Below are 13,504 nucleotides of genomic sequence, written 5' to 3'. Positions count from 1 at the left end.
AGTCTGCAAAAGCTTCTGCCACTTCAGAAGTTGCCTGGACTCCAGGGCCACTGCTTCTACATAGAGGCAGCTGTGTGTTAGTGAAATAACATGGATCTGAGTCATATAAAAGCTTAGGAACTGTAAGACCCTGGACAAATCACTTCATCTCTCTTAGCCTTAGATCCTAGGGCACATAATGTTGGATGAATGAGTTAGCAAATCAATGAATGAAAAAACTATAAATTATTGGTGTCATTTCTAGACAAAAAGAATTGTTTTAGTGGACAGGAGAGTGAAAAGAAGCAAAAGCTTTCATATAAGAAATGGAAGAAATAGCAATAAGACACAGGATAACTTGATCCCTCTATCCAAATCAATGAATAGCTGTCGTGACGAAGATAGAGATTTGTTCCATGTGGTCCCAAAGGCAGGAACCGGGGACTAGTGGGTGTAAGCTCCAGGTAGGCAGGTGTGGACTCAGTAGATAGAAGTTTCTGAATGTGAAGAGCGGCTTCAAAGTGGCATCAGCTACCTGAGGCAGTAGTGAGCTTCTTGGCACTAAATGTCATAAGCAGTGTCAAGAAAACTATTTGATAAGATTCAAGAAAAGGGCTTTCAAACATAAAATGGGAGTAGAGAATCCAGCCCAAACTCTCAACTGAGAAAAATGGAGATACGAATTTGGACATAATGAGTTTGAGAGGAAAGCAAGGCATTCAAGTAGAGGAAAGACCAGGGTGGGTATACAGATGGAAAAGTCATCATGAAAATTCCAATGGCTGAAGATAAGAAACTTATCTGATTCTCCATGACTGGATTTGCTAATTAAAGGTCAAGCAAACCTAAACATTTCAGGAAGCATGCCGGTGGGTGCTAGCCTATATGGTGCCTGGAGGAATCATTGCAGATGCAGCTCCTTGCCAGGGCACATGGCTGGACAAGTGGAGTGCTGGCTGGATTTCACTGCCACTCACCTCCTCAACAGAGCCCCCTCCTGCGAAGTGCAACCTGCCTACCTGCTCCATGCAGTGGCCCCGGGTGCCACCATGACACAGACTTCCATGGCTCCTTCCACAAGGCATCCATGTTGCAGGTGATTCAGGCCCTTTCACGACTTTTTAAGAGAACTTGAAAGTAGTACAGGAAATACTTTTGAGGTCTCTTCTTTTTCTTAGTATTGTTAATAATGATGACAGAAGTAATATTTACAGCCCTTTACAGTACACAAAATGCATTCACATGCATTATCTAACTTGATTCCCATAACAAACCTGTGAGATACACATTACTATTGTTCCTCACTTTGCAGAAGAGGAAATTGAGATCTGGAGGGATTAAGCTAGGCCTTAAGTGAAGACCTTAGTGAGCTTCTTGTCACTAAATATCATAAGCAGTGTCCAGACAACTACTTGATAAGACTGACGAAAAGGGCTTTCAAACATAAAATGGGAGTAGAGAATTGAACCCAATCCAATCCACTACTAATGGTAGTAAAGGCTTTCTTTTCTTTCTTTCTTTTTTTTTTTTTTTTGAGACAAGGTCTCACTCTGTTGCCTAGGCTGGAGTGAAATGGCATGATCTTGGCTCACTGAAACCTCTGCCTCCTGGGCTCAAGCCATCCTCCCACCTCAACCTCCCAAGTAGCTGGAACTGCAGGTGTGTGCCACCATGCCCAGTTAATTTTTTTATATTTTGAAGAAATGGGGTTTCACCATGTTGCCCCGGCTGGTCTCAAACTCCTGGGCTCAGTCAATCTGCCCATTTCAGCCTCCCAGAGAGCTGGGATTACAGATGTGAGTCTGTGCCTGGCCAAAGCCTTTTCTTATACAGCATATATTTTACAGTTATAAACTCTCGATCACCATATAAATGTGTAAATCTATTTGTGTAGACCACATTGGCCCTGCAAGAGTTCACAAAGAAGGAAAACACTGAAGAGTACTTAGCAGTCCAAGATTTAGTTGGATCACCCCTAACTCCACCCAACCCACTTCATTCAGATCTGCTTGCATGTCCTCATGACCAGCCTCATTTGTTTTCCAATCCTACTTCAGTCTGGGCCTTTCCTTCTAATGAATCCCAACTTTTGGTCCATTTCGAGAGCCTCCTGTTCTTGGCTCTATGTGGTCATGACATGCCCCATAAGTGGTTCTACTCTTACCAAGCCCTCCTCTTTCAAGTTTGGGGGATTCCCTTTCATCTCTGGACCTATCCAGGTCCTGCTGAGCCTGGCTTTGCTTCAAGTTTTCTCTTCAGCTATAGAGATGGATTATGCTGAATCACCATAGTGAAAGAAGCCTTCCCAGCTTCTTTCTTATCAACAAAGGGAGGTGGCTGGACAGAACTAGACATTCAGTCTACGAGAAGAGCTCAGTCTGGCGCCGGGACTGGCTTAGTGTGTATCAACGATCAGGGCTAGGAGCTGACTGACCAGTGGCTCAAGTCAGAGCTCAGATAGATCTTCCTCTCTGAGAAAGTGGAAATCATTCTCCCAGAACAGCATTATCTAGCCACCAGACTGCCTACATCATTCACATACTTGAGGCCTTCTCTCCTATAATCAGAGATGAAACGTCCTAACAAGAATTAGCCACTCCAGGGCTGGGTGGAATGGCTCACACCCGTAACCCCAGCACTTTGGGAGGCCGAGGCGGGAGGATCACAAGGTCAAGAGATCAAGACCATCCCAGCCAATGTGGTGAAACCCCATCTGTACTAAAAATACAAAAACTATCTGGGCATGGTGGCGCATGCCTATAGTCCCAGCTGCTCAGGAGGCTGAGGCAGGAGAATCGCTTGAACCCAGGAGGCGGAGGCTGAAGTGAGCCAAGATTGTGTCACTGCACACCAGCCTGGGCAACGGAGTGAGACTCCGTCTCAAAAAAACAAACAAACAAAAAAGAATTAGCCACTCCATTCTCTCCGGATCCCAAGCCCCTTGCCGCTCTAGTACTTCTCAAGGACTTCTCCCATGAACCCCTGTCTCTGGGGATCAGAAGTTCCCCTCTCTCTGTCAGATCCTTCACATTGGCTTGCAAATACATAGATGACTCATATTTTTAAAAGTCTTGCCATTGACCCTTGTTCTTACTCCACTCCATTTCTTTACCCTTTACCATAAAATTCCTAGAAAGAGGTCCCTATAGTGGCTGTCTCCACTTGCTCACCTCTCTGTCTTCAACCCATTTCACTTCAGCTTCCATCCCCAAGAATTCACTGAAATGTCTCACTTCAGCCTCCCGTGGTCAAATTTAATGGTCACTTCCCTGTTTTGTTTCAATTTGTTGGATGTCTTGATACCTCTCTCTCCTGGTTTTTCTCCTACTTCCGTCTCTTTTGATGAATGTCTCTCTTTCACACTTGAAATGAGTGATTTCCCTGACTTACACCTAGGCCTTCTTCCATTCTCTGCCTCTCTTTAACAGCACCTTGGCTTCAAATATCATCTTTGTGCAACGGATACTAAATTTATCCTTCCAGCCTGGACTGCTGCCCTGAGCCCCAGGCTCATCCCCTTATAAGCTGTTTTCTTCACACCTCTACTTGGATCCTAGCAAGCAGCTCTTGCTTAATATGACCTAACAGTGGCCTCTTGATACCTTCCCTCCACTCCCTCCAACCCCTGCTCCTCCTCAGGCCTCCCTATCTCAGCTGTTGGAGCCAGTTGCTCAAGACAAAAACTTCAGCATCACCTTTGATTCCTCTCTTTCTTTCCCTCCCACATGATATATGTCACAAAACGGTCACTGAGTGTGAACCAAATTTGCTCACTGTCCTCCAATTTCACTACAATCACCCTAGGCCAAGACACTATCATCATATCCTTTAACTACTGCTCTAGCATCCTTACTGAATCACTCCCTGAACTCCCCACGTGTTGGCCTCATCACCCCCACATCAAAATCTGAATGCTCTTTTACAAATGTAAATCGGATCCTGTTACCTTTCTTCAAAACCCTCCTATAGCTTCTCAGCAAAGCTGGAATTCAAACTCCTTACCTTGACATACAAAGTCCTACTCCACCTGGCCCCTCCCATCTCTCTAACGTTATCTCTTAGAATTTCCTCCCTCACAGGAGAATCGCTTGAACCCAGGAGGCTTAGTCTGTCATGAGCAGAGATCGCACCACTACATTCCAGCCCGGGCAACAGAGTGAGACAGTGTCTCAAAAAACAAAATAAAACAAAACAAAAAAACAAACAAAAAACGAATTTCCTCCCTTATGACCTAGGTCCAAGTTCACTGGACTTCCTTGTATTTCCTGAACTCACCAAGGTGCCTCCCACGTCTGGCCTTTTCCCAGCCTGTTCTCTCTGCTGGACACGCTCTTCCCCCAGATATTCTCATGGCAGACTTCTTCTCATCACTCTCCAGACATTCGCCGTAACTTACATTATCTCCATTTTTATTGATTTGCTTGTTCATAATTTTTCTTCTCAACTAGAAAATAAGTTGTGTGAGCAAGGACCTTGCCTATCTTGTCTACCAGGACTTTATCACCAAGCTGTGATTAAGCTCTCAATGCATATATGTTGCATGAATGGATGAATGAATCCTCCCACTCTGGAGGTGGAGAAGTCACCATCACCACCATGTTCCAAGCAGACACACATGAGTTCATGCCACTGCTTTGGTTCAAACCCTGGCACACTGCCTTGGTTCCATCAATTACTAGGTGTGTGATTTGGGGCACGTTTTCTCCCTGTATTTCGGTTTCCTTATCTAGAGAATGAGGATAATGCTACTACCACCCTCCTAGATTTGCTATAAACAGGTACAAGTTGACACACTTTAAATAGTGATAGAACAGTGCCTGATATATAGTTAAAGCTCAATAAAAGTTTGTAATGATTATATCATCACAAAGCAATCCTAGAAGGCAAAGTTTCTCAATCTCGGCAGGATTAGCATTTTGGGCAGGATAATTCTTTGTAGTAAGGGTAGGGTGGGGGCAGCATCCTGGCCTCTACCCACCAGATGCCAGTAGCACCTTCCTAGTTATGACAAACAAGTGTCTTTAGACATTGTCAGATGCCCCTGGAGGCCAGGAGGAGGGCAAAACCACGGCTGTAACACATGGCACTTTGCCTCCTTTGACAGGTATGACATTGAAGCTTACAGTAGTTAAATAACTTGCCCAAGGTCAAAGGGCTACAAAGTGGTGGAGCCGGAATTCAAACTCTTGTCTTCTGGGCTCCACCATGCATGCTCTTTCCTCCGCAGCTCATTGCCTGAGGCCTAAGCGTCCCTCCCTGCACCCAGGCCTGCATGCTCACTCACAGATCTGTGCTAATTACACAGCAACATAAAACTTTATATGTGGTTTGTTATTTTATATCCAGGAACATGGTCCACAGCCTTCATTACATAAAGCAGCTGTGTGTATACTTGGGGTCTAAGTGCTATTTAGTGGTCAGCTCGATGGGGTATTTTGTTTCAAGCATCACATTTCTTTTTTCCCTTTCCATACTCCTATTGAATCCTAAATAGAGGAGTGGAGCCTCACACAGCTTGGGCTAAAGTGAAAGGCAAAAGTCTCCTAAATGGCAATCATCCCACTAATTAGACTGGGAGCCACAGCATAGGAATTGCCATATTCGGTATGTATGTGCCCCCCAGTGTGTGTGTGTGTGTGTGTGTGTGTGTGTGTGTGTGTGTGTGTGTGTTCTAGCCATANTGTGTGTGTGTGTGTGTGTGTGTGTGTGTGTGTGTGTGTGTGTGTGTTTTCTAGCCATACCATCTGGCCTGTGCTATCTATTCTGCCTTCCCACTCACATCTTGAAGGAAGCAAATGCTTTAGTGGAAAGAGCTAGACAGTCCAGTTCTTCTAATTATTAGCTATATGACTTGAATACATCATGTCTCCCCTCTGAGACCCAGTTTCCTCATCTTTAAAATGGATTTAAAAGTATCTGTCTCACAATATCATTAAAATCCTTTAGATACAGGGTCTGGCACAGAATCGGTCTGAAATAACCCCCAGCTCCTTTTGCTCCTTCATGGGCAAACTGCACCCCAGCCCAGTCCCGACTTCAGCCTGCTCTCTCAATATTCACCCATTCTACTATAGCCAAAACCTTCTTTTTCCTACCCCACGTTGGCCCTTTCACTTTCCTTATTCCCATTATCTGGAATGCAAGCAAGACCTTTTCCATCGATTTAAATCCTACTTTTCCTTTATAGCCTAATTCAAATCCTGCCTCCTCCAGGATCATTTGGTAGTTCTATATGAAGGTGAGAGTCTTCAGCTCACTGACTTTGCCTGGACTTTTACAATACTACACCACTCACCGACCCTTCCATGCATGCAAGTGGGTGGGTGGTGATTTCTAACTCTTTTTCTCTTTTAAAACATTTAATTGACAACTAAAGATGGTAAAGGCTGGCCATGCGCGGTGGCTCATGCCTGTAATCTCAGCACTTTGGGAGGCCGAGGCAGGCGGATCACCTGAGACCATGAGTTCGAGACCAGCCTGGCCAACATGGGGAAACCCCATCTCTACTAAAAATTCAAAACTTAGCTGGGCATGGTGGCAGGCACCTGTAATCCCAGCTACTCAGGAGGCTGACGCAGGAGAATTGCTTGAACCTGGGAGGCGTAGGTTGCAGTGTGCCGAGTTTGCGCCGCTGCACTCCAGCCTGAGCAACAAGAGTGAAACTCCGTCTCAAAAAATAAGAAGATTGCATATGTTTAAGGTATACAAAGTGATAATTTAATATATGCATATATTATGTAATGATTATTAAAATCAAAGTAATAAACACATCTGTCACCGCACTTGCTATATATTAGATTCCCAGAACTTATTAATCATATAACTGAAAATTTATACTTTTGACCAGTCCTTCCATACTGTTGGTAAGAATGTAAATTGGTAAAGCCATTATGAAAAACAGAATGAAGTCTCTTCAAAAAATTAGAAATAGAACTACCATCTGATCCAGCAATCCCACTTCCGGATATACATATATAGGAAATGAAAACAGTGTGACCTGGAGATATCTATACCCATCATATTCATTGCAGCACTATTCACGTAAACGCATTTTAACTTACCACCTACCCATGTTTTGTCTTGTTCAGAAATGGCAAGTATCCAGAGGGCAGGACTATACTCCTTCCTGCCTAAGACACCACAGTTCATATGGGGACCCAGCAAATATTTGTTGAGTTAACACAGTCAATGCCTCTCATTGCTGTTATATCCCTGAGGCTGCCCACAGCCAGTCTGGTACCTGGTATGTCAGCCACCCTCAACCAGCACCCACAATTTATGCAGAGCAAGCTCAGGGGATTATCTCCTCTGAATGGCAGGATGAAGGGCTTTCCAAGATAATGCATAGTCCTTCCTGGTGCAGTCTGATTTCTGAGTCTCCCCAACAGTTCTCCTCCATTCGGCCTCTCCGCCTTCATGTTGACAATCCCTGTATGTGCCAAGTACTTGCAGTCCCATGCCTTTGCACATTCAGTTCCTACTGCCTGACCTTCCCTTCTTCCTCCTCCCTGTTCAACTCCTGCTCATCTTTAAAAATCAACTCAAACATGACCTTCCCAGCAAAGACCTATGCTGATCTCCTTTCTCTTAAGGCTGACTTCGTTGCTCCTTTTGTCCCCCCTATTTGTTTCCCAAAGCCCTGTTTGTTTGCATCTCCGTTCTCCTCACTGGATTGCAAGCTCCCTAAGAACAAAACCCTGGACTGATTCCTGTGTACTCTCTACTCCCCCACTGGGCAGGCCCACATAGGGTTTTTTATTTTTAATGAATGCCATATTATATGGCAATTTCAATCCTTTGTTGCACTTTTGTGACTATGTGCCTATTTTCCCATTGCCAGAAGGAAATGCCCTTTTCTGAATTAGTTTCTGCACTTTTTCACTTTTTCTGTTTTTTTTTTTTTTTTTTTTTTTTTTTAGACAGAGTCTCTCTCTGTCACCCAGGCTGGAGTACAGTGGCGCGATCTCAGCTCACTGCAACCTATGCCTTCCGAGTTCAAGAGATTCTCCTGCCTCAGCCTCCCGAGTAGCTGGGATTGCAGGTGCCTGCCAGTACGCCCAGCTAATTTTCTGTATTTTTAGTAGAGACGGGTTTTCACCGTGTTGGCCAGGCTGGTCTCAAACTCCTGACCTCATGTTTCACCTGCCTTGGCCTCCCAGTGTGCTGGGATTACAGGCGTGAGCCACTGCACCTGGTCCTTTTTCTGGCTCTTTCCACTACTCTAGACTGTCTAAGCACTGCCAACCTCTTGCTCCTAAAGTCAGCTGTCCTTCTCTCCCATGCCCCATGTACTTCCCTCCCACGGCCCATGTCGTTCCATCATCAGATTAACTGCCAACTCAGGTAAGGGAATCGGGGAGAGGGTGTGGAGGGGATAGAGCCTGAGGGTGGGTAGGAAGGAGCAGGACCAGGATAGGAGTCAGAGCTGGAAGTCAGGCCAGGCTAGGCCCATTTGAAAATGCCAGTGTGGCCAATGACCAGGGCAATGGCCTTGCAGGAGGGCAGCCCTCAGGCCCAGAGCAAAGCTCCTCCTGTCAGTGGACTGCCGCAGGGTAGTCTCTCACCTCCCTCCCTGAGAGACGCTCTGTAGCAGCACTGGGCTCCTGGATCTGCTCAGGAGGCAGACTTTGTTGGTTTAGTTCCGCTACAAGGCTTTCTGCTCCTGCCCCAGCTGTTACAGCCTTCAATTCCTGGTACCAATTTGATTGAACAACTTAATTAAAATGCAATAAAAGGAAAGTGAGCCAGATGTGCCCCAGCGGAGAGGAGGCAAGCTCTGAGTCCCCTGACTCTCTCTTGAGCCCTGTGCTCTTCCCCATCCTGCCTAAAGGCTCTAAGCAGGCTGTGACCAAGGGGCTCAGAACTCCAGTGTTAGATATAGAGGCTCCTAAAGGTGACCTGCTCCACAAACCTCTTCATACTGATGACATGAAACCTCAGTTCTTACTCAGGTCCAGAGAGAACAAGTGAATTACCCAAAGATGCCTCGTGAGATGTTAGCAGAAGCAGGATAAGTCTCCAGGACTGAGGACTATCATCATCCAGGGTTTCTCACACTACACAATGTGGGAGGAAAAAAATGGTTTGAAAACACTGAGACCCTTGCTCTTGAGTCTTGAGGAACACTCTCTCCTGAGGCCCCAAACTTATTTATTTGGTAACAGCTTTATGGAGACATAATTCACATACCCTATAATCCACCCATTTAAAATGTGATTCAATGGTTTTTAATATATTCACAGAGTTGTGCAACCATCACCATTCTAGAATATTTTCATTACTCCAAAAGGAAACCCAGTACCCTCCAGTTATGGCCCCACCATTGTCCCCATTTTTCCTAGCCTTAGGCAACCACCAATCTACTTTCTGCCTTGCTATGTATTTGCCTATTCTGAACATTTCATACAAATAGAATAATATAATATATGTCCTCTTGCAACTGGCTTCATTTGGCATAATGTTTTCAAGATTGATTTATGCTCTCCTGGAAATAGCATGTATCGGTACTTCATTTTGTTTTATGGCCAAATAATATTCCATCATGTGACTATAACATGTTTTTAAAATGTATATATTTAAGGTAAATGATATGATATTTTTATATATCACATTTTGTTAATTTATTCATAAGTTGATGAACATTTCGGTTGTTTCCACCTTTCAGTTATTACAAATAATGCTGCTATCACAGTTTACGTAGAGTATTTTGTGTGGATGAATGTCTTCAGTTCTCTTGGGTATATATCCAGGAATAGAAAAATCTATTTATTCTTGCATCTCATTAAGAATATCAGTAACAATACTGGTGAAGATCTTAAGACATTATTGCACACATTGACTCACAGAAAGTGAGGGGGACAGGAAACTGGCTGGGGAAAGAGAGGCACAGAGAAGCTAACTGTTCTGCCCTGGTCACAGTCACCACGTGTACCATGGAGGAGGAAGTCATAGCTGACACTCATGAAAATTAGCCAACACAACTTTTATAATTTCAGGAAAAAAGATACCAGGGAATCTTTGTTTACAATACAGGAAGGGAAGGTTTCCAAAATCCACACACATATTTACACACCATTATTTTAAATTGATCAGGCTCTTTCTTATTCACTATCTGACTTCTATCTTCTAATTCTCCAATGAGGACCCATGTCCCTCCCTCCAGTGGAATTGAGCTCTCACCTCCCCTCATCCTTACCAGCAGAGTGGTGACTTCGTAAGGAGTTTTGGAGCTCCGGAAAGTGGAGGCTCTTTAAAGGCATCTCTTGTCAGAGCTGCGGGTCTCAGAGCTGTGTGTGTGGGAAGCATGGTGCTGTCCTGTGCTCTCATACATACCATCTGGGCACTCTGGCCTGCTCAGTGTCTGTCACCAAGTGTGTGTATAGCTAAGAAGCTGAGGTTGCTCCAGACACCCAGTAAACTGAACCATATGAAATTGCCAACATGCATTCACTTGTAACTTACAGAAGTGGCAACTTCATGTGGCACATGAGGGTCAACCTGCCAGTCTCTGGTGTCTCCTTCTTTCCTTCCTGTGTTCCTCCCAACCGCCCAGATCCTGTGCTCTGGAAAACCTTTCTGACCCTCCGGCCCTGCTTGGTCTTTCTCACTCAGCCTTCTGGTGTGGCCATTTTCTAGCTGCTCAATCTGGTACCTGCAGGCATGAGTGGGAGAAGTGGGGAAAACACTGGGCTGGAAGTCAGGAGACCGAGGCTTGGACTCTGGCTCCCCCCTCACTATCTGTCCACTGGTCTCCCTGCCTCCAACTTGCCCCCTCCAATTCATGCCCCCGATGAGCACAGATCTACTCTAGCCACCTTAAACTTCAAATCTGGCAGTAACTTCCTATTACCTGATACCTAGAACGGACAGACTCCCCAGCCTGGCCGGAAGACACAGGTTCAGCTCCTGCCACTTGCTTTTTGCTGCAGCCATGGGTAACTACTTGGAGTGCTCTCACACTGCTATGCCTTGGCACCTGCTCTTCCACTTGGAAGGCGTGTGCACCTCTTTCTCTAAGCCACCTCCGACTTATTTTTCAAAACCATCTCCCAGGCATCTTCCCTGGGCCTCTGGGCTGTGTTAGGAGCTCTCCTCTCTGCTCCCATTTCCTTGTGCTTCTGTCTCTCCTGGCCCTCATCATCTGTATTTTAATGGCTTCTTTGCATATCTGTCCCTGTCTGTCTCCTTCCCTAGGCTGTGGGCGGGCTCCTGACAGTATCACCTAATTCATCCGTCAATACCTGTTGTCAGAATAGGAACAAACTCTCCTTTAACAGAACCAAGCAGGGGTGCCTGTGCCTCCCTTTCTCCATTTGCTGGAAACAACTCAGAAGCTTAGATCTTGCGCCCTGGCTTTCTCTAAGTCTCATGTGCCTCTTGAGGACATAGGTTGGTTTAAGGGGTCTTTCAAGTCTTGTGGTCTAAGACACTGCGATATCAATCCTCACTCTTCCAGAGACAGGCACAGGGATACTGCGTGGGTCCAAGGACATAGATAAGAGGGGATTTACTTAAATGGAAGATTCCAAGGAATTTTGGGGATTTCTTTTTCTTTTCTTTTTCAGTTGGTGTTTGCAGAGCACCTACCAAGCTCATCCCAGCGCTACGCATGTCATAAAGTTGTACACAGCAGCTTTCTGAATTTCGAGAGACTGCTACCTCCCCAGTCCAACTTCTGTCCCTCTCGCTGTTCGCTCCTGCCAGGATCTGCGGGAGGGACGCTTTGGGCGAGGCTGGTCCCCAAATCTGTCGCTGCCACCCAGTCCGCGTCTGCCGCTGAGCCCGCGGAGGTTGGCCGAGCCGGTCATTAGCCCGGGCGCCCTCTGGCGGTCGCACGGCGAAGCTGCGGCCCGGTCGCGCCAAGCGATGGGAAGGGGGAGGGATGGGGGAGGAGGCGCGGGCAGGGGAGGGGAGGAAAAAGTTGCGCTGGGAAGTTTGGAAAGTTGGGAAGTGGTTGCTGCGGGCTTCGCCTCCCTCCGCGCGTGTGAGGGAGCGAGCGAGGGAGCCAGAGAGGAGCGAGCGAGCGCCTGCCATGCCCATCAGACCCCGCCTCGCCGCGCCCGGGCGCGGAGCTAGCCCCGACTCCCTGCCGCCCGGCCCGGCCCGGCCCGGCGCGGCCCCGGTCCCCCGCCCCCGCGCCCCCCGCGCCAGGTCCTCCCCTCCCCCGCCTCAGCGGCCCCAGCCCCCCGCCCGGCCCGGCTCCGCGCCGCTCTCCCGCCCTCCTCTCTCCCTCTCTCCCGGCCGCGGAGCAGCATGGCGGAGCCCGGGCAGCGGCCGCGCGGCCGCCCGCCGCCCCTCTGAGCCGGACTCGGGGGCAGCCGGCCGCCCCAGAGCCGCCCCCGACCCCTGCCGCGCCCTCCGCCGCACTTGTCCCACTGCGCGCCTCCTGGAGCGCCGCGCACCCCTGGGACCCTTGCGCGCCCCGGGCGCCCAGCATAACCCAGGGACCCCCGCGCACCCCGGGTTCTCGGTTCTGCCCCAGGAGCCTCGCGCGCCCCTGAACCCCGACGCAGCTCCGGGACCCCGCGCGCCCCCGGACCCCAACACGCCCTCAGCACCTGGGGGCTCAGCCAGCGAGGTTGAGCGCCCGGGGGCGGGGCCCAGCCCTAGAGGGTCCCTGTCTTCCAACAGACGGAGCCCCGCCCCAGAGAAACCCCCAGGTTCGACAGGGACAGTCAGCCACGCCCCAGAGGGCGACCAGCATCCTGTGGCTGGAGCCCAGTGCTCCAGAGGAAACTCCGTGCCCAAGTGGGGGCTCCCCGCCCCGCTGAGGGGCGCCGTCCGGGAGGGTCCCCCGCGCCCCGCGGGCCGCGGCAGGATGCACGCCGCCCTGGCGGGGCCGCTGCTCGCCGCCCTCCTCGCCACCGCTCGCGCCCGCCCGCAGCCCCCGGACGGAGGACAGTGCCGGCCGCCCGGATCGGTGAGCGAGCGCCTTCCCAGCCACTCTTCCGCCTACCTGGGTATTCCAGTCCCATGGGACGATGGTTTGGGTACTGCTTCCGCACCCACCTTAGCCCACCCGCTCCACCTCCACCCGCCGGGCGCAGCCTCGGGCGCCCTTCCTTCGCTCCTGCCTGCCCCGGCTCCAGCTCCAAGCCAGGAGCGAGAAGCGGCGCTCCCTCTCTGGTTCCTTCTCCACACGCTGCCGCTTTCGGGCTCTCCCCTTGACTTGTGGTCCTGCTTGGACGCTTCCTCTCTCTGTGCCCCTTTTTGTCTCTCCTTTCTCATGTTTTTTTTTCTCTCTCTCTCTTTACACTTCTCGTCTCTCTGCCCGTTTCTGACTGTATCTTTCTACCATTCCTTGCTCTTCTCTTGACTTCTATCGAACCTTTTGCTCTCCCATTCACACACTCTGCCCCCTCCCAGGCTTCCCTCTTTCTCCCTGCCCTCCCACTCTGACCTAAGACAAACTTTCTCCCTGTTGCTGGTTCTCACCTCCATCTCTGCGGTCCAGGCTTCCAGCACCTACTCTCCCAAGCGTCCATATTTCATGAAAAGGGGGAAGATTTCAGAGGAGAGGAAAAGG

General features: G+C 48.7%; 1 protein-coding gene across 1 annotated transcript in view; it reads left to right on the top strand.

The window, feature by feature from the left end:
• The first annotated feature begins 12,219 nt into the window (after positions 1 to 12,219).
• TRABD2B (TraB domain containing 2B) overlaps positions 12,220 to 13,504 on the top strand; it is a 231,208-nt gene continuing 229,923 nt past the window's right edge. Inside the window, exon 1 of the mRNA XM_025369726.1 lies at positions 12,220 to 12,898. Coding sequence (XP_025225511.1) covers positions 12,797 to 12,898 — 102 coding nt within the window. The 5' untranslated portion in view covers positions 12,220 to 12,796. The remainder of the gene's footprint in view (positions 12,899 to 13,504) is intronic.

The sequence above is a fragment of the Theropithecus gelada genome, chromosome 1 (assembly GCF_003255815.1).
Source record: "Theropithecus gelada isolate Dixy chromosome 1, Tgel_1.0, whole genome shotgun sequence".
NCBI lineage: Eukaryota > Metazoa > Chordata > Mammalia > Primates > Cercopithecidae > Theropithecus > Theropithecus gelada.
This window is presented reverse-complemented; position numbering and strand designations above follow the sequence as displayed.